At 36.4% G+C, this 21,238-nt stretch overlaps 1 protein-coding gene across 1 annotated transcript in view; it reads right to left on the reverse strand.

Moving 5' to 3' along the window:
* Positions 1 to 21,238, reverse strand: part of SHROOM2 (shroom family member 2) — a 246,577-nt gene that overhangs the window by 128,002 nt on the left and 97,337 nt on the right. Inside the window, 1 exon segment of the mRNA XM_078146114.1 lies at positions 1,424 to 1,575. Within this exon segment, the coding sequence (XP_078002240.1) occupies positions 1,424 to 1,575 (152 nt within the window).

Here is a 21,238-nt window from a genome sequence, read left to right on the forward strand (position 1 = left end):
GATAAAGTTGCCAAAAGAAGTAGAAAGTGACTTCCCTTCACTCTCTAACTTCCCACCTAAAGAACTATTCCTGAAGTCCTCCTTTCTCCAGCCCACTGCCAAATGGTCCCATGAAAATGTCTCCTTCCAAATTTAACAAAAATACAAATATGAAAAATAGCTTCATTTGTAAAATTCCACAATTTTACAACCAACTTTCCAGGAATATATTAATTCTGTGACAGCACAGAAAAACACTTTCCACAAATATTCTGAATGAATTGACATTACAATTGTGCAGTGGAAAACAAATTCCCTCAAAAAAAAAAAAGCAAAAACCTTCACAGTGCCTAGGAACAACATTTGAATTCTGTTTATAGGCATAGTTTCCATAGTTCTATATCCTAACTTCTGTCAACGATCTAGTTCATAGAAACAGACAGCTTTATTTCCTTTGAAAATCGGCTTAATAGAGGAATCTTTTGTAACTAGAAAAATAGCCCTAATTAGCAGCTTTGTCGCATAGCTGATATACTGTGAAAGCAAACTGAAAATATAACAGCCTGCCACCTTGTGTGAATGACATGCAATTGCAAATCTTTTTCTTGGAAATCTACTGGCAAATTTAGCTTTCTTTCTCTACCACTGAAAAGTGTAGGCAAAACCAAACCAAAACAAAAACTAAGAACCTAGGAATAGGCAATTTCATACTGATGCTGATAGATGCTGTATAGATAATGATACTGATGAGACATTCACAACACGATGTTTCATTGTTTAGGTTTTGAAGGCTCAAAATAAGTGTGAATAGCAATTGTTTCTGTTCTGGCCAGAAACTCTGAGGGTCATCTTCTTCCAGATGAATTCTTTTGTGAAGGCAAACTAGGCTATCTTTTGCCTTAATTCTTAGCTAGCTTTTAATTACTGAATGACCACTGCCTCAGACAAACTGAGACCTGGGGAAGACCTTAGCTTAAAAAGGCCAAGGTCTCCCACTGCATCTGGGGCCATCACCAGGAGTCTTGACCTATGTCTTGCCACTGGACTCCAATGACTCTGGAGGAGAAAGTGAGGCCGATGACTCTCCACAGCTCTGCTTCACTTAAATCTAATTCACATCACCTTCTTGATATCATTGGTCTTCCTCAAAAATGAAGGACCACAAACAACAATATGATAGGACTAAAATAAAGAGGCTGGGTTGACAGGTGGGGTATGTAGCTTCAAGGACTTCTTTTTGAATTCTAATTATATATTTCAAAAGTACAGCAAAGTGATGTGAAGATTTGGGGTCCATATCAAGACTATTATGCTGAAATAGAAATAGCAATGACCTACCGGGGTTTAGAATTTAATTTATTTTCCTCCAAAATGCTTTGTCATTGACTTGAAAATGGTTTAATGAAACATGCCAAAATCTTAGCACTAGTGCATTGGATCTTACCTTTTTACCACTAGCTTTAGGGTTTTATGTGAACCTTTCACCAAGCAAATTGCCTCCTGTCTAAATCCTGAGAGGCTTATATCATTGATGCCCACGATCTCATCTCCAGCTAGTAACTTGTCAACGGCTGCAGCTTTACTGCCTTCTTCAATCTGAAAAACAACAACAAATATCATTATCAGCCTGTTATTGTCAGACGATTAAGTCAAATGAAGTAGACATCCAAAAACATGGCAAGGATCAGGGTGTTTATTCACTGTGACTAGACGTTCAGGGGTTACTCTAAAAAATAAATGTATAATTACTTTTACTTTTATAATAAGTCTAGGCCAGACCTGGTACTTATCAAGTGACTGCTCTTTCAACCCCCATACAGGTAAAGTAGCTTCAAACACATAAAAAACACTTCCATGTCAAGTGACAGCTATATGGCTCCATGTATAGAGTGCTAGGCCTGGAGTCAGGAAGACTCATTTTCCTGAGTTCAAATCTGGCCTCAGACACTTACCAGCTGTATAACCCTCAGCAAGTCATTTGACTGAGTTTGCCTCAGTTTCCTCATGTGTAAAATGAGCTGGAAAAGGAAACAGCAAACCACTTGCAGTGTCTTTGCCAAGAAAACCCCAAATGGGGACTTGAAGAGTAGGACATAACTAAATAACAACTACCATTAGTCATTAGGAGAAAAACAAAAGGGCAGACGGCAGAGTGGCCCCATGCAAGCTATCACCATTACTGTTGGGTCTACAGGCAACATTCACTTTATTTTCCTAGTTTTTCTTCTCCACACACAGCCGAGCTCACTTTTACTTGTCGTACAAGTACTTGTCGCCTTGTCATACTGACTGATACCTTAGGTATATTACTTTGTTCACCACTCTCACTAAGTTATAAGCTTCTTGAGCACTGGAGAAAATGTCATACCTCATTTGGTACTGAGCCTATGATAGGCACTCATATACTCACTGGCCTAATTAATTCTTTAGAACCTTAAACAATGACATTTTTAAGAATGACTACTTCTATGATTCTCTTGAATGTTTAAATCTTTAGCCTAGTTCTTTTTGGAAGGTTATAACCAAAAAGGCCATTTACCTGCATTAATACTTAAGTATGCCACACCCCAAAATTACAGCAAATATATACTCTTGGAATACTGCAGAGCTAATAGGGGGAAAGCGTATAGATCATTACCTCCTCTCTTCTCACTTCTTATATTACCACCACCCTGGTAGATGCCATTACCTTGTGTCTGAACTCTTACAATAGCCTTCTGGTTGGTCTTCCTGCCTCATAGTCCATCCTCCAATCAGTCACCCAAATTGTCTTCCTAAAGCACAGATATGACTATGGCATATTCTCCTACTCCCTTAGTCAAGAAGCTCCAGTAGCTCCCTATTACCTCAATAAAATTCTCTGTTCAGTTTTTAAAGCCCTTCACAACCCGACACTTCTACCCTTCTAGTCTTTTTCAGACCTAACGCTCAAAGCCTGCTTTGAGTCTCCTCTTCACTCCAATCCATTCTCTACTAAGCCATAAGAGTGATTTTCCTAAAACACAGTTCCAACCATGATATCCCCTGCCCCAACCATTCAACAAACCCCAGTGGTTTCCTACTGCCTCCAGGAGTAAATACAAAATACACTGGTTAGAATTCAAAGCCCTTCATAACCTAGCCCTCTCCTACCTTTCCAGTCTTTTTATACCTTACTCCCTTCCCTCCCCAACACATCCTCTTTGATTCAGTGATAAGGGCCTCCTAAATGTTCCAGGATCGAGACACTCCATCTCTCAGCTCTGGGCATTCTCTCTGGCTGTCCCCCATGACCTCACTGGCTTCCTTTTATATTCCAACTAAAATTCCACCTCCTACAGGAAGTCTTCCCCAATCTCTCCTAATTCCAGTGCTTCCCTCTGTTAATTATTTCCTAATTATACCATATTACCTAATTATACCACATATGGTATAACATTTCCATATTGTACCATAGCCAGCTTTGTATATATTTGTTTACATGCTGTCTCCCCCATTACATTGTAGGCTTCTTGAGAGCAAAGACTTAACTTTTTCCCTCTTTTTGTATCCCTAGATCTTAGCACACAGTAGGTACTTAACAAATGTTTATTGCTTGATTGACCTAATTTCCCTGCACGTATACTCTATAATCCAAGAACGCTGCTCTCCTTGCTGTTCCTCCCAAGATAATTCATCCCAAACATTTTCACTGGCTGTGTCCCATGTTCTGGATTCTCTCCCTCTTCGATTCCATCTCTTGACTTGCCTGGCTTTCTTTAAGTCTCAGCTAAAATTCTGCCTTTTGCAAAAAGCCTTTCCTGGTCTCCCTCTTTCCCTTAATACTAGAGTCTTTCCTCGAGATTATCACCCTTTTATATTTGTGCATTTTTGTATGTGTATATCTTTTGCATCACTGCTGATTTGTGAACTATCTAAGGAATAGATGAATAGAATTATCTAGAGTTTAGGGCTAAATGAGAATTGGTATGTTCCATGGTCATTTATCTGGAAGAGTAAGCAAAATATTCTACAAGTCCTAACATAACCTAAAACATCAATGTAATAATAAGGCCCAAAGCAATTAAAAGCTTATATTTTAACAAAGCATTCAATAATATATTTTAATCCTAAAATATGTAATAATGTTCTAGTGTAGATATAGATATAGAGATAGAGATTTGGTCATTTTTCAGTGATGTCTGACTCTTTGTGACCCCTTTGGGATTTTCTTGGCAAAGATACTAGAGTAGTTTGCCATTTCCTTCTCCAGCTTATTTTACAGATGAGGAAACTGAAGTAAATGGGGTGAAGTGACTTGCCCACGGTTACACAGCTAGTAAGTATCTAAGGCAGGATTTGACCTCAGGAAGATGAGTCTTCCTGACTCCAGGCCCAATACTCTATCCACTGGGCCACTTATCTGTCCCACAGATATAGAGATACAGATGAATAAACATGTGTGTTAAAAACCAAACTTTTTAATCAACCTCTAGCTCTAAGAGTCTGAAGTTAATTCCAAGATGAAAATAAAATGACTTTTTTTTTAAATAATTCAAAGTTTCCATCAGGACAATGGGGAAGAAAGATACACTGAAAAAACAGGATGAGTCGAAAGGACAGGATGCATTACAAGCCAAAACAAACTAAATGATAAAGTCAAGGTTTGTATCAAGGAAAGCACATATTGCTAACCATCCCTGTTCCTGTACTGACCACAGAATAAGTTTCTGGACCATGCGTCAGGACCCTTTCTCCTCTAAGTTCTATTCATGCATCTCCAAATATCTACATTTCTACTTGGATATTTCAGCAACCCCTAAACATGTTGAAAATTCCTTGATGGAATCTAATCTGTCCTTGAGGGCAGAGACAATTTTGTTACTGTTTTTGTATCCCTAATACATAAGGCTGGGCATGATGCCTGGCATATAGTAAGCATTTAATAAATACTTGATGAATGAAAACCAAGTTAATAGCTTTTTCCTCAAAACTGATTTCCCCTCCTGACTTCACCATAATTATGTCAATCCTCAATCTCCTTGGCCAGAAACTGAGGAGTACTTACTGTTTTCCTCTGGTCACTCACCAAATGCTGTCAATTCTTCCTTTTTAATGAATCTTGCATCCATCCATCTCTTCCTTAGCATTCTCATCCCCACTGCTCTAATCTAGTTCCTTTATCACTATACATCTGGATTATTAAAATAGATTCCTACATGCCCAAGCCTTTTCCAGAGGCTAATGTAATAAAAGGGGGGAGAGGGGAATCCATTGATTTGACGTCATAATAATTGAGTTTAAGTTTCAATTCTTCCAATTACTAGCTATGTGATCTTGGGCAATAATAACAACAGTAATAACAAAAATAACAATGGTGATAGTTCAGATTAATTCAGCACTTCAAAGTTCATGAAGCACTTACAATATATTATCTAAGTGAGACTCAGTCTTCTTTCATTTGTAAAATAAAGAAATTAATCTAGATGATCTCTAAAGTTCCTTCTAGCAATAATATTTGATAATGCTTTTATTCAAGCTATGTTGTGTGTTGCTTCTTGATAAACCTCCCAAAAATACTATTTTAATCAACATGAAATTGAATGCTTCAAAACCTTCAATAAATCCCCATTCTTCTTTAGGGTCTTTAATTTCTTTTCTGTATTTATCATCTACTACTTCCAAATCAAATCAAGTTAAAAAGCAAAGACTGTCCCTGCTCTCAAAGAGCTTACAGTTTGATATGGGAAACAGTATGTAAACAACTATATGCAAATAAGATACAGACAGGATAAACATCTCACAAGGGGAAAACACTAAGATTAAAAAGGCCTGGGAAAGGCTTCTTGCAGAAACATCCAAACATATGTTATTGCTGTTCAGTCATGTCTGACACTTCATGACCCATTTGGAGCTTTCTTGGCAAAGATATTGGAATGGAAAAACTTCAGCTCATTTGATAGATGAGGAAACTGAAGCAAACAGGGTTAAGTGACTTGCCCAGGGTCACACAGTTAGGAAGTGTCTAAGGGTGGATTTGAACTCAGGAAGATGAGTCTTCCAGACTCCAGACCTAGAATTCTATCCACTACATAACCTAGCTGGCCCAAACATATAGTCAGGACCTGATCACTGCCAATAAGAAGCTCTTATTCAATTTCACAATACATATTTCCATTGGGTTAGAGCCAATTATCAATATCTTAAATAATTAAAAAATATTGTTTTATATAAAACCAATGTTTTACATAATTATAATTCAAATTCAATAAACAATTGACCAATTAAGGGGGTTCATTATTTGCACCAATTGGGATCTGCCTGTATACTCCATTTTGGCCTACAAGAGATCTTTCTTCTTCTTAATTACTATAAGCGTACTTATCCCTCAGCTGGCACAGTATTGCCTTATATAATTTAACTTTTCACACACGTGTCTTAATCTTCCAGTTAGACTGTAAGCTCTTTGAAGCCAGGGACCATATACAACATATTTTCGTCAACTCCCACAGCGCCTAAAACAGTCAATGCTCATATTAAGTATTCAATAAATCTGTATCAAAAGAATCTTAAATCTAGCCACCTGAGAACATCAGAGTCCCAAGTTCACCAAAGCTCAAGGCCCAAATTTCTCTAACTTTCTCAAATTCTACATTCTCCATCCTGTGTTACGGATGCCTTATTTGAAAGAACACATAGAACTTCTCTAAAACAGGGCTTTTTAAATTTTTTTCCACTTGCAAACCCTTCAGCGATTCTTAAACCACATTTTGAACCTGGAGCTACAATTTGCCCAAATATTAAAGCAGGTTTCAAATAACAAAATCCAATGCACAGAATTTCATAGGAGAAAAAAAATTATATTTTGGCATAGCACAAAACTTTTTCCAAATCCAGATATCAATTAACCAGTCAACTGCAATGCAAATAATGCTAGAATCTGACTTTCCTTTTGTATATCAGATAAGAAACAAGTTCAGAAGTATTATCTATGCTCCCACCTCTCTCTCTCCCCAAAAAATCTAAGAAATAAGGGAAGAAATAAAAAAATAATAAGTAATGTTCATTACATGCTCTGGGATTAGATGGGAACCTGGCATGCCCAACATGAAAAATCATAAATCCATAACCTGAGACCAGCTTTCCTTTTTGGCTCATCAAATAGTAATACCAAGCATCTATTGAGCACTCAAATATTTGCTGACGATGAAAACAAGGTCTGGGAAACAGGCCAAAGTCCAGAGTGGGATTTTAACATTAGGTTATTCATTCTGTACAGTATTCTGAGGAAAGCTGGGGATTCAATACCATCATTTGAGGACTTGTTTTAGGTAATCAAAATAAATGGAAAGGATAATTAGCCAAAACACAATACTTAATTTGCTAAAGGAGTTACACAGTTAAGAGTCTATATGGCCATATAACTCTCTTTAAATTATTTTAAGGGAAGAAGACTGAAATCACATGAGGAAATTCACTACAGTTCCTAAGTTTTCCTTGACCTAATAACCTTTATTCAATAAACATTTGTAATGTAGCTACTATTTACAAGGCAATGTTGTACTTTCACTAAAAAATATCCTTCAAGGATGTATAATACAATAATCTAGTATAGAGAACAACATAGATAGACACAAAGATAGCTCTTGTTTGTCCTTTGTTCTCGAAGAGGACAGGGACATCAGGAAGATGATGCCACATCTTGAAAGTGAATTGGATTTAAATGAGGGAGGGCTGTGTAAGATCAACAGCCTCACTTTCTCCTCCAGTGCCATCTGGGTGCAATGGCAAGACAGAGATCAGGAAGACTGGAGATGGCCCGATAGATAGACAGATAGATACATACATACATACATACATACATACATACGTATACTAAATTAACCTACTTTCCAAACAATGAAAACCCTTAGAAATCCAAGAAGCACTAGCACTTGAAACTACTGATTTTGTTTTCTTCACACAACATGTTGTTAAATATTTTAAATCTAACTTCTTCGATACTTCAGAGAACCTCTGAATTCATCAATGTGCATAAATTCTCCATTGGCGTTAATCAAAGCCCATTCTTTTACCTTCCCATCCTATGTGATTCTTCTCCATATTCTCCCATTGAGATTTCCTATTAGATCTCTCTACCCAAGAAGCTAACAGTCTGCTTAATCATGTGAAACACATCAAAAAAGTTTCATAATTCAAATTCAGTTCTTGTAAAAACTTCATCTTATTTTCCTATAATTAGAACACAAAGTTATAATGCAAATTCCAGCTGATTATTAAAAAATCCTTATTTGAATATACAGAAAGACTGAGTTTGTTATGCTCCAAATTTTCAGCTATAATTCAATTGTTTGGAACTAAGGATGCAGAAACAGTCTTTAAAATCTTGGTCCCTTTATGACTTTTCACAAAATCCATTAATAAGCTTTATATGCTTACTATGTGTCAAACATTATGCTAGGCCTGTAGATACAAAAATGAAAATAGTCCCTGTTCTCAAGAAGCTTATATTTGATCAGTGAAGATATACATAGGTATATATTTATATATAAATAAAACAAACAGAAATACCAAGTAAAATGATAGCTGTCTTGAAAATGAAGCACTGTATTTCTGCAATCAAAAGAAGTAAAGAGGTACAGCTAGGTGGCGAAATGGATAGAGTACTGGCCCTGGAGTCAAGAGGACCTGAGTTCTATCTGACCTCAGATATTTCCCACTAGTTGTATGACCCTGGGCAAGTCACTTAACCCTGATGGCCTCAAAAAAAAAAGTAAATAAAAAAGTAAAGAATATTGTTCTAATGTAAGTTAACAACAACAACAAAAAAGAAATAGTTTTGGGATTTGGTTTTTGGTTTGGTTTGTTTGTTTTGGTAATTTCATAGCTGGTAAGTGAAAAAGGTGGCTGAGAGGTTAAAAAGGAGCTGGTGATGAAAGAATGGGCCAGGCTACAATTACTTATATAGCCAACAGGTGGCACCATTGGACTTAGACAGCTTGGTTGTTTGGGATACTTTAAAATTAGGCTGAAGGAGGTGAAGAATAAAGAAATAAAACACTATGCTAAGCTCTTTATAAATATTATTTTCTTTGAATTATTTGATCCTTACAAAAGTCTGGGAGGCAAGGGCTATTATTATTATTCCCATTTTACAGTTTATAGTAAAATGTTTACAGAGTTCACTGAGGCTCACTAATTTGCCCAAGGTCACAGAACTAATAAGGGTCTGAATCCAAATTTGAACTCAGGACTTCCTAACTCCAAGTCAAGTTCTGTATCTCCTATACCATTTAGCTGTTTCTAGATATCCTCTACACATAAATGATTGGAAATATTATGCAGTTATATCTTGTAGAATGTCTATATTGCTTTTCTCTAAAAGAAACCCATTTCACCTTCAGAAAATGAAAGTATCTAAATAGATGTGGAAATAGAGAGAAAATAAATCAAATAAATTTGTCTTAAAGTCACTCTGATCTTAAAATCACAGATCAAAACAGTGACTTACAAGATTTCTTGTTCAATTTTTTTAAGCTTTTTGGTAACCATTTGGATGTTCAATTTAGTTCAATTTTCTACGTGTGGAATTCCCATTTTAGATTAATAACTCTTCTGTATCTTATAGTCTAAATCAAGGATTCTTAACTTTTTTGTATCATGTACCTCTCTCACAGTCCAGGGAAGTCTTTATAATGCTATATATTTTATTTTATGCATTTTAAAGTTCTTAAAAGGTAGATTCTAATAATGGGTCCATAGGCTTTACACGACAGCCAGAGTTTGATTGACAGCTATAGAGATGTTAGTTAAACCTTTGGGATTTAAGGAGATGATTAAGAGACAAAGCTTAGGATGGAAGAGAAGCAGCCCCGGGCGGGGGGCCACTCGGGGACATGCTGATGCTGATCTCACAGAACAATATAAAAATGAAGAAACTGACTTAAAAGTGAGATGACATTTTATGTGAACACATTTGGAAGAAAGACAAGAAGATAGAAAACTAAAGAGAAAAAGTTGCATGATAGGTACAAACTTTTTTTTTAGTCATGACTGACCTATGAGACCCAATAAATATTAACATGTAAACAACAACTATGGGGTTACTCTTAGAAAGTAAATTTTTTATTTCTTTTGACAGTTCTCCAAACCACCTTTCCAACAAAAATACATTTAGGAACACAATTCAAGCATACAAGTTTGTTTGCTTGTTTTGAGTCAATAGAGAACCATGTTTTATTTGTTCATGAAAACACATTTATAATAGCATCCTTCTAATTACAAAAGTCCAATGTCCAATTTAGGATTCACTCCTAGTGAATCCTAAAACTTCAGAACTGGAAGAAACTTGGGAGATCATCTAGTTTAGTCTCCTATTCTACCCACAGGAAAATTAAGGCCCAGAGAGGCTAAGCTATTTGTGAATTACTCAGGGTATTTAATGCAAAGTCTGCACAAGAACCAAGGGTTTTTGACTCCCAGGTCAGTGCTCTTGCCACACTGATTCTCTAAAACTTAAAAGACAGACAGATTCTGAAGAAGTCCCCAATCCCACTTTTGGAGGGGGACTTTTTTCTTACCCCTAGTAGGATTCTTTTTAGTTAAAAAAAAATACCCACTGGATTCTGTGTATGATCTAAAAGAGGGGTGGGAAGGGGCAGCTAGGTAGCGCAGTGGATAGAGCACCGGCCCTGAAGTCAGGAAGACCTGAGTTCAAATCCAGCCTCAGACCAAACACTTGACACTTACTAGCTATGTGACCCTAGGCAAGTCACTTAACCCCAACTGCCTAAAAAATAAATGAATGAATGAATGAATGAATGAATGAATGAATGAATTTTAAAAAAAATAAAAGAGGGGTGGGAAACCTGTGGCCTCGAGGCCACACTTGAGGACCTAGAGGCCACAAGTTCCCCATCCCTGGTCTAAAAACAGTCCAAGAGGAAAGAGATGAAAATGTTTCCTCTATGTTGGGCAAAGAAGGGTGTTCAGTCTTTCACAAACCATGCATGAGGAACACAGTCGACCTGAAGCATTTAAAGGACAAGTAGAATACTGTGGCCCTTAAGCTGCTCAGGAAGGAAAATTGTGTGAATAGGGAATACTTTTTCCTAAAGCCCCCTCACCATGTACTTTAAAGACAGTTGTCTTAAAATGTTTTTCCCTCCCTTTAAACCAATTTTATTTTCTAACTAAAACAGAAACCTTATTAGGTACAAGAAACTTAGGTCTAATCGTTGGCAGGATCTTAAGACAAAAAGTTATCAGAGGAGCAGTGCTTCTGAAGTATGACTCATTACCTGTGTCTTACTCAGCTCTGACTAGTTAGCTCTTTAACTCACATTCCTACACACACCCATCTTCATAAACAAAGCAGGAGAAAGTTTCAGGAAGTGCTGTGCCTTTTGCTATTTGATTTCAGTTGCACATGACATCTTGTTAATTTCCTTTCTTGCTTTGTAGATTTATGCTGCTTCTGCTCTTGAACTAAGAAGGAATCCCACCGAGGCTGGAGGTTTCTTTTTCTTTTCATCCCTGCAATCTCCCTCTGACTGTCTATTTGATATTCACAGTGATGAAAGGTGGAGGGAATCAGCTATAAAAACGAAAGTATTCTTCCATGGAAGCAATCATGAAAACTCCAAGTCACATCCTGAACCCCCTAGAATTCCCCCAAATAACTTCTATCAGTCAGATATACCTAAAAGAGCAGACATCAGAGATTCTTACCCTGGGGTCTGTGAAATTTGTTTTCCAAAATATTTTTATAGAGTATTTCAGTATAACTGTCTTCCTTTTAAGTTCTACGAATTTTATTTTATGTATTTAAAAATATTATTCTAAGAAGGGGCTCAAAGGCTTCACCAGACTGGCAAAAAGAGCCATGACCTGAAACAGATTAAGAACCCCTGATACAGAGCATTGAAAGGCATGACTGATTCAATGAGCAAAACTTCTCTCAACACTGTAAGAGGAAGATGGCTGTAATATTTTACAGATACTAACATATTAATGCTTGTTATGTCTGAATACTTTGAACTGTAAGATCAATATTGAGGTTATTAATATTACCACTGTGAACTTAATTATTTAATGGGCACAAAAACTCAGTTCATGATGGATATCAGTATCTTAGTAGTTCAGACCATTCAATTGCCAAGTCTCAATTCTTCCATTATAGTATCTCCTGCATCTACTCCCTCCTTTCCCCTTACAGTTCATCTAGGCTAACATCACTTCTTGCCTGGACTATCATAATAACCTCCTAATTGGTATCCTTCCTCAGGTCTCACCCTTGAGGTAACATAATACACTGCACAAAAGTAATAAGCTTGGAGTTTAAATCTGAAGCTAGGCTTAAATTTAAACTCAGAAATTCACTAGCTGTGTGACCCTGAGCAAGTCAAAACCTCTGTGCCTCAGTTTCCTCATCTGCTAAGTGGTGATAATAATAGCACCTATATCTCAGGGTTATTGAAGGGATCAAATGAAATAATATTTGTAAAGTTTTTCTTTTCTTTAAGCCCCTCCTTTCTACATCTGCACGTAAGTCACCAAATTGGAGTGTGTGTTGATTGAATTGGGAGGGTCTTAACAACATAGAATTTTCATACCCCTTCATCCTCACAACCAATGTTGATATGTAAACTGCAGTCATTTTCATGATCTTCTCTTGCAATGTTTATCATTATTACTTCAATACATGATGACCAAATATGACATGAAAAAATGTTTCTTATCTTGTTTGGACAAATTATACAACCTAATCTTCCAACTCCTTTCTATGCTTCTCTAAGAAACACCTAGAGCCACCCTTCCATTGAATACAACTTCCTTCTTTCTTTGGGTTACATTAATAGCAGGATAGATATAATTCAACTTTCCCATACATTAAAAACCTGCCAGAACCTAATGTTCCACTGGCATATTCTTCAATAAATCATCTTACCTCCATATCATGAGGCACTGGAGGATGATTTTTGTGGAAGTCAAAGAAAGGTATTCACTCTGATACCAAAAAATGATGATTACTAATTTATTACATGTTTCAATTGCTTTAATAATAATGCCATTTTTATTTAGCACTTTGTGGTTTACAAAACATTTTCCTTCTAAAACCCACATATACTAGAAATAATAAATATTATTAATCTCATTTTATAAGGGGCAGCTAGGTGGCATAGTGGATAGAGCACCAGCCCTGAAATCAGCAGGACCTGAATTCAAATGCGGACTCAGACCAAACACTTCACACTAGCTGTGTGACCCTGGGCAAGTCACTTAACCCCAACTGCCTTAAAAAAAAGTTTACAATCTCATTTTATGGATAACAAAATACAATCTAGAAAACAGTAGGTGACTTGCCCAAAATCACATACCTGCTTAAGTGGCAAAGCCAGGATTCTAATCCAGGTGCTATCACTTCCAAGTAAAATTTCTTTCCATTATGTCATACTGCTTCTCTAGCTATCTACAAAATGTATTTTCATCATACAAATTACTGCACAAATACAATATAAAGGAGTATGTGCTAAGGGTCATATGAATAATACATACAAAATGCTAGAGAAGTTCATCACTTCCAGATAATATAATCAGGAAAAATTTCATAAAGAAAATAGCATTTAATGTAGGCCTTGAAAGATGGGTAAAATCTTGATAGGCAGAGTAAGAGGGGAAGGGCATTTGGTAGAGGAAATATAAGAAGCAAAGGTGTAAATATGGCAAAGCACAAGAAGAATTCTGAGAATGAATGGTCCAGTTTGCTGGAGTATAGGGTTTGTGTTAGGTAGTAGCAGAAGATAGGGCTCAAAAGATAGGTTATGGCCATACTGTAGAAGGCCTTAAATTTCTGAATGATTTTGGACTTTATCCTGTAGGCAAAGTATTATGGGCTCTGAATAGAGAAGTTACACCATCAAAGAGATAATTTAATAAGATGAGCTTGATATAATGGACAGGATAAATTGCAGGAAAATGTTCAAAATATAGACAAGAAATTAGAAGGCAACTGCAAAAATCCAGAAAACCATTAATAATGATCTCCCCTTCAAATAGGGCAGTAGGAATGGAAATGAAGAGATGAAAGAAGTATCACGAAGGAAGAATCAATATGACTTGGCAACTAATTTAATGTGAGGAGACAAAGAGTATTCTGGAATAGTCAAGAAAGGATAGAAGATGCTGATCCTAGGTAGAAAGTGATATAATTACAAGAAATAGTTAAGTTAGAAAAGAGAAGTTGTTACTTGTTATAGCAAGGCTCCTGATATATTTCAATAAATCTGTGATCTCATTGATGTGGGGACTCCCTTCAACAATACAGATTACAACCCATTTCCATGTAAACAATCGTAAATGAATAGTCTAAAATCAGCCTTATAATGCCATTTAATAAACCCAGATCTGACTTATCAAATGTAGGTATGTAGAAACATTTCACTTTCCTCTGTAACCTGTAAGAAACATGAGACCAATATATCATGTAAACTAACTCATAGGTGGATCTTTAGCTTGCTCTAAGCTTTACTCTCATCAGTAAAAGAAAAGGTTAGACTAATGACGTTTAAGATCTCTTCCAACTCTAAATGTGTAATGATCCTGGATTTATCCCTTTTGTTATTTAGCCTACAAAAATAATTCAAATCATCTTATAAATATGTTCATCTTGCATTTTGAATATACAATTTGAACACAGTGTACTATGCAGGAAATAAACTTGACTCATTCAGGAGTGTCTAATTGTGAAATATCCTCAGGGTACGTCTGATGATAAAATCAGACTCATAGTCTATAAAAAAAAATACGTTGATATTTAGTAAAATTCAGAAGGGGTAGGACACAGAAGGAGAGAGGGAGAGGGGGAGAGAAAGAGTGTGTAATTTCCCCCTTGGGGTTCCCTCCTTCAAACGGGAGAGGGTGGAAGGTGAACACTAAAGACCTCCTTCCTGATCTTCCATCATTTAAGTAGATTTCTCAGAGAATTCCCCTCATCTATAATTTCCCACCCAGCTGCTTTCCAGGACTTCATAATGTCCAGAAACTAAAACTCCCAACTCCTCTTATCATTTCTGTCCCCCTCTGCAGAACTTCATTATGCCCCCCTACCAGGTAACCCATCCCCTCTCCTTTTCAGCTTCTTTTAATGAACTATCTTTCCCCCACTACATTGTGGACTCCTTGTAGGTAGGGAACTGTCTTTGCTTTTCTTGCATCCCCAGCACTTAGCACAGTGCCTGGGACTTGGCAGCCATTTAATAAATATTCATTGACTTTGCCTTTACAAGAAAATAGGATGGATGGAAATGTACAGTTAAAAAATCATAACTGTGACTATCCAAATGAAATCAATGCTGCTAAAATTTGAAGAGAAGCAAGTAAATGGGGAAAAAAGTCTTTGCAGTGAGTTTCTCTGAAAAAGATCTGATTTCTAAGACATTTAATAAGCTCACTCAAATTTATAAGAATAAGAACTATTCCCCATTGAGAAAAAGTCAAAGGAAATGAACAAATAATTTTCAGAGAAAAAAAAATCCAAGCTATCAAATAGTCATATAAAAATGTTCTAAATTACTCATGTTTAGAGAGATGCATATTAAATCTCTGTGGTCTCATCTCATACCTATCAGATTGACAAAGTTAACAAAAAAGGAAAATTACAAAGGTTGGGGGGTTGTAGGAAAGCAAGTATGATAATGCACTGCTGGTAGAGGTAGGCATTCATTAGTCCAGCTGTTATGAAAAGCAGTTTGGAACTGTGTTCCCAAAGTCACTAACTGTAACACTGAGTGATAAAAGTACTAGACCTATACCCCAAAGGAGGGATTCCTTCTAGATAGTTAGGTCCTCTAGATACCCATTTTTACCTGTGAAATGGTGCCAAGTGCAATAATCCCTGAACCTCCTGCAAACTCAAAGGAGTTTGGCCTCTTCATTAACATAAGAAAAAATGAATGAGAAATGTCTTTTGCCCAGATTTTGACATGTATCTGGATGGGAACCATAAACTCGTGTGTGTGTGTGTGTGTGTGTGTGTGTGTGTGTGTGTGTGTGTGTGTGTGTGTGTGTGTGTGTGGAACAGTACAGATAAACAATGATTCGAGTCAAGATTAGAGAAAGAGGAAGAAAGAGGGCTATATTGCTTTCAAGAAACCACAAAGCTCTTTTATTGATGACAAACTTCCCATGAAAGCAAAACTACTTTTTAATACTAACATTTTACCATGGTGTCACATGATGTCAAGGCATGGAATACAACTGCCTCAAAAGAACTAAAGATGAGCATCACAAGGACGGCAATGGAGAGGTATATTGAGTGTGAGTAACCTGCAACATGTAACAAAACAAGAACATCTAAGACCAGGAGTAAAAAATTGTGAACTCCTTGAGGGCACTCCCAGTTCACTAAGCATATTCAATTAAAGAAAGCATTTTGCCCTCTTCCAACCCTTCCTTAGACTTGTTCTATCACCCACTTTTCCTATTCCTGCTCTGGTCCTGGTCCATTGATTTCTGTTACCACTTCTCTGATTTTATTGTTTTCTTGCTCCTATCTACTTCTTAGAAACTCTTTTCTCCTGATGCTTTATGGACTAGGTATTTACTTTCCTAGTTAGTGACTAGCTTTTGCCTCTTTTTGTACCTCCAACACTTAGCACTGTACCTGGCACATAATAAGTAGCTGCTTAATACTTGTTTATTGATAGACTTACGAGGTATAACAGGTGGCCAACCAGAATGTTCCACGGCTATCCTCAAGACATCAGGAGAAATAGTAAGGAAAAACTCTTCAGTATGTTGGGTGGACCCCCTGTACCAAACATATGGAAGACTGGACAAGAATTACACAGGATTGGCAAGAATGGATGGATTAGTCTGAATACAGACTCAAGCATATTTTTCACTTTCTTATTTTTATTTGAGTCTTCTACAAAATAACTAATACGGACATGTTTTACTTGATTGCACATGTATAAATCATATCAGATGGCTTATTGGGGGGGATGCATAGAATTTGGAACTTAAAACTTTAAAAAAAGTTTAAAAAAACAATTGTTTTAATGTAACTGAGGAGAAAATAAAATATATTTTTAGAATCTTTTTAAAGGAATGGATGGATTGACATTCCCAATTGCTGGAGGAAATTCTTCAATCAATAATATCACAGGCTCATTTGAATATCTGAGAGACCTTTAAAGCCAATGTGATGTAAGGCTATTCCTTGATTAGTTATATACTGCTTACAAATATTCAGTTATAATGTTTCTTATAAAGCACAATAAGACCCAAGTTTACAAGTAGATTATCCTTCTAACATTTGAACAATTAAAACTTTTGATATATTTTATAATGGAGCAGCTATTTATGTAGGCCCCAGAACTTCACTTGCAAGGCCAATCCCACTACCAGTTCACTGAATAGAAGCAGTTATAGTAAGCCCTTTTCCAGCCCTTGCTATATCACCCATTTTTCTTATCCTTGCTCTGGTCCTGGTCCACTGATTTCTGTCTCCACCCCTCAGATGTTATTGCTTCCCTTTTCTCCTGATGCTTTATGGACACTGTATTTACCTTCCTAGTTGATAATTGGCTCACTACTATGTCCAAATGACTGCCTATCTCCCAGCCCTGTACTTGTCAGTCAGCCCCATATTTAGAGTACTATGTCTTGAGAACTCAAGTCTTGGCATCTCCGCCAGCACATGGAAGACTCAAGGCATATCACAAGCCCCTCATCTTGGCAGAATCAGTTTCAACAGAGTAGTTATGTTCCCAGGCTAGCTCACAGAATCCTACTTAATCTCATAAGACAGTTGCCAAGAATGTTTCTGGAAGCTTCTCAATATTAGAACATCAGACAGAGATCACATTTATTTCTTTTCTATCTCCCCAGTCTCACCAATCTTTCGCAAGTAGAGGACATTTAAAATTTCAGGAATTTATAATTTAGGAAGCAGTTCTATTAGATATAGTTAGCTTTTACTGCCACACAAAGACCCAGCTCTATAAAAATAAGATGATAAAACTACTGCTAAGTAGCTTACCTTGCATTTCCTCTCAATAGTTGTGTGAATTAGATAGGCATGATTAAAGCTGAGAAGTGGTCCAGCTATTCGGTAAAGTAATTTGAAATTATGTCCCAAAGATACCACTGCATGTGCTCTCTTTGACCCAGTGATACCACTACTAGACCTATACTCCAAGAAAGCAAAGAAAAAAAAAGACACAAAAAAATTTTTAAAAAAAATTTTTAATTAAAAAAAAAGACTCACATGTACAAGAATATTCATAGCAGATCTTTTTGTTATGGCAAAAAAATGGAAACTAAGAAGGTGCCCAACTACTGAGGAATAGCTGAATAAATTATGGTATATAAATACAATGTAATGACTGCAGCTGGGTAGTGCAGTGGATAAAGCACTGGACTCAGGAGTCTGCAAATTTTGTTGCTGTTGAGTGAGTCATTTCAGTTGTGTCCAACTCTTTATGGCCCCATTTGGGGTTTTCTTGGTAAAGATACTGCAGTGGTTTATGGTTTCTTTCTCCAGCTCATTTTACAGATGAGGAAACTAAGGTAAACAGGGTTAAGTGACTTGCCCAGGGTCACCCAGCTATTAAGTATCTCAAGCCAGATTTGAACTTACAAAGATGAGGCTTCCCACCGCCAAGCCTGGCACTCTATTTAGTGCACAACCTAGCTATCTGGAGTCAGGAAGACCTGAATTCAAATCTGGCCTCAGATACTTTATAAGTCATGTGACTTTCAGCAAGTCACTTAACCTCTGTCTGCCTCACTTCCTCAACTATAAAATACGGATATTAGTAGCATGGTTGAGGACCAAATGAGGTAATAGTTGTAAAGTGCTTAGCACAGTACCTGACACATGCAGGTGCTATATAAATGCTAGCTATTATTATTTTTATTAATAGAATACTATTGCCTCATAAATAATGAAGAAATAATTTCAAAAAACAAAGAAATAATTTCAAGGGAAATTTGGAAAGACTCGTAATAACTCATGAAGAGGGAAATGAGGAGAACCAGTAGGACAATTTATGCAGTAACAACCTTTATAAAGGAAAAAAAAAACTGTGGAAAAACTAGAGAACTCTGATCAGTGCAATGATGAACCACGGTTCCAGGTGGAAGGCTGAAGACAGATGCATGCTAGCCGCTTCCTGACAAAGGGTGATACTCAATTTGCAAAATGAGAAATACATTCCTGGGCATTGCCAATAAAGGAATTTGTTTTGCTTGTCTATGAATTTTTTATAAGGGTTTTCCTTTTCTTTTGGAGTTCAACAGAGATTGTGAGAGAAGTAGGAGAAAGAGAAAATAAATACTTCTTTAAAAAGGAAATTAAATTAAAAGGAAACTAAAATAGAGATACAATAGATAACATTTAAGGCCCCTTTCATATCTAAATCAATGTTCCTATTTAGATAAAGACATAGAAGGGTTCTTAACTCAGTATCCACAAAATTCCAAGAGATCTGTAGATAGATTTCTTGGATTTCGTGAATTTGAATAGAAAAAAAAGTTACATTTTTATTTTAACTAATCAATAACTAAAATTTTAGTATTTCCTTTCATTATAAATGTAGGCAACAAACATTATTCTAAGCAGGGATCCAGAGGCTTCATAAATGTGGCTTGCCAAAGGGATTCAGGATATAAAAAAGGTTATACTGTATTTACTATATGATATCCTAAGTAGCAAAAACTGCTTCATTTTCACAGTTTAACTTTTAGATCTCCACTGAAGATACCTGGGTACATACCTGAACTCCAGATACTAGGCTAGGAGCTGGTTAAGAGCTATGTTTTTGGCTCCCAAACCACTTAACACAACACCTTGCACATAATCTTAAATAAATGTTTAATGAGTATAGGATTAAATATATAGCTAATAGCTAATGAATATAGGAATTAGAAAATTTATAATGACAGCAGCACATCTCTATCACCTCTCTTCTATTTAGATAGTATTTTGCAATGCAAAAAAAAGGTGGATTTAAAAACATTCAAATAACAAGGTGGTTGTGAAATCTAAAATAGTATGTGAGTTGAAGAATAAGAAAAATAATGACTATCATTTATACACTTTAAGGTTTGCAAAGCACTTTACCTATGTTATCTCTCATTTAATTCTCACAACAAACCTATAAGTAGGTTTTTACAGATGAGGAAACTGAGGCTAACAGGTTAAATGATTTACTCAGGGTCACATAGGCAGTATCTGAGTCCACTTGAATTTGAGTCTGATTCCAAAACCAGCATTCTACTCACTGTGTCACCTAGTTCTAAGGAAAAGAAGTCCAGACTATGTTCATAGGTTTGGGGGAAGGAAAGAGATCTGAGTCACCTTGTCTCTGTGGTTAACACATGATTGACCTGGGAAAAATTCAGAGAAGGTGCAACTCCTCTTGGGAATTAGCATCTGAAACAAGAATGCCATTAATCTAGCAGCATACAGATTCCCATTATTCCTACCATGATCTCTTTTCAATTCTCTTTGTTTCCTTTTTTTGAGACTGGGGATGGGAAGAAGAATTGTATGTAATGGAGAAGAAAGATATAACCATAACATTTCGAGAAACAACTAAAACGGGGAACTAGTATTACTTCATTTTTATAATTTTCAAAGTGAAAGAATTGTCATGAAACTAAGGAAAAGGAAGAGGAACCAATAAACAGCGGAACACATTGTCTGCATTTTTCTGAATGCCATGGCTAATTATAATAAGACCATTATTAGTTCTACCATTAACAAAGAAAAAATTCTTTTTTTAAACAGAACACTGCCCTCGTGAAATTTGAGAACATTTAAAAGTCAACTTAGCTAAAGTTATTCCACTTATTTTAATGGCCATAGTTCTGAAGTATGCATCTTTTTCTTTTTTTACTAGGTGAATGCTAGTGCTAATCTCACCATCAGTCCCTCCCCTCTCCTTTTTCACCCATATAGATCAATTTCCCTTATATACTAAAAATTCCCTAAGACTTTAAAACATACTTTTCCAACTTAGCTTCCACTAATCCCCTCATAGTCCAACCTTCCAGCCAAGCTAGAATACCTGTCACAACTCCAAATTACCAGCCCCATACCTTTTCTCATGTCATTGCCTCTGTCTGGAATGCTTTCCCCCTATTCCTCACCCCACCAAAATCCTACGCATTTTTAAGGTCCAGCTCAAATACAACCTCTTCCACCAAACGTTCCTTCATCAACCTGGCAAGGATGATCTCTCCTTGCACAAAACTCCTTTCATTTACCACAACATGCTGCTGAACACTGCAA

Source organism: Phascolarctos cinereus, unplaced genomic scaffold, assembly GCF_003287225.1.
Source record: "Phascolarctos cinereus isolate Bilbo 61053 unplaced genomic scaffold, phaCin_HiC Scaffold_726;HRSCAF=1367, whole genome shotgun sequence".
Classification (NCBI taxonomy): Eukaryota; Metazoa; Chordata; class Mammalia; order Diprotodontia; family Phascolarctidae; genus Phascolarctos; species Phascolarctos cinereus.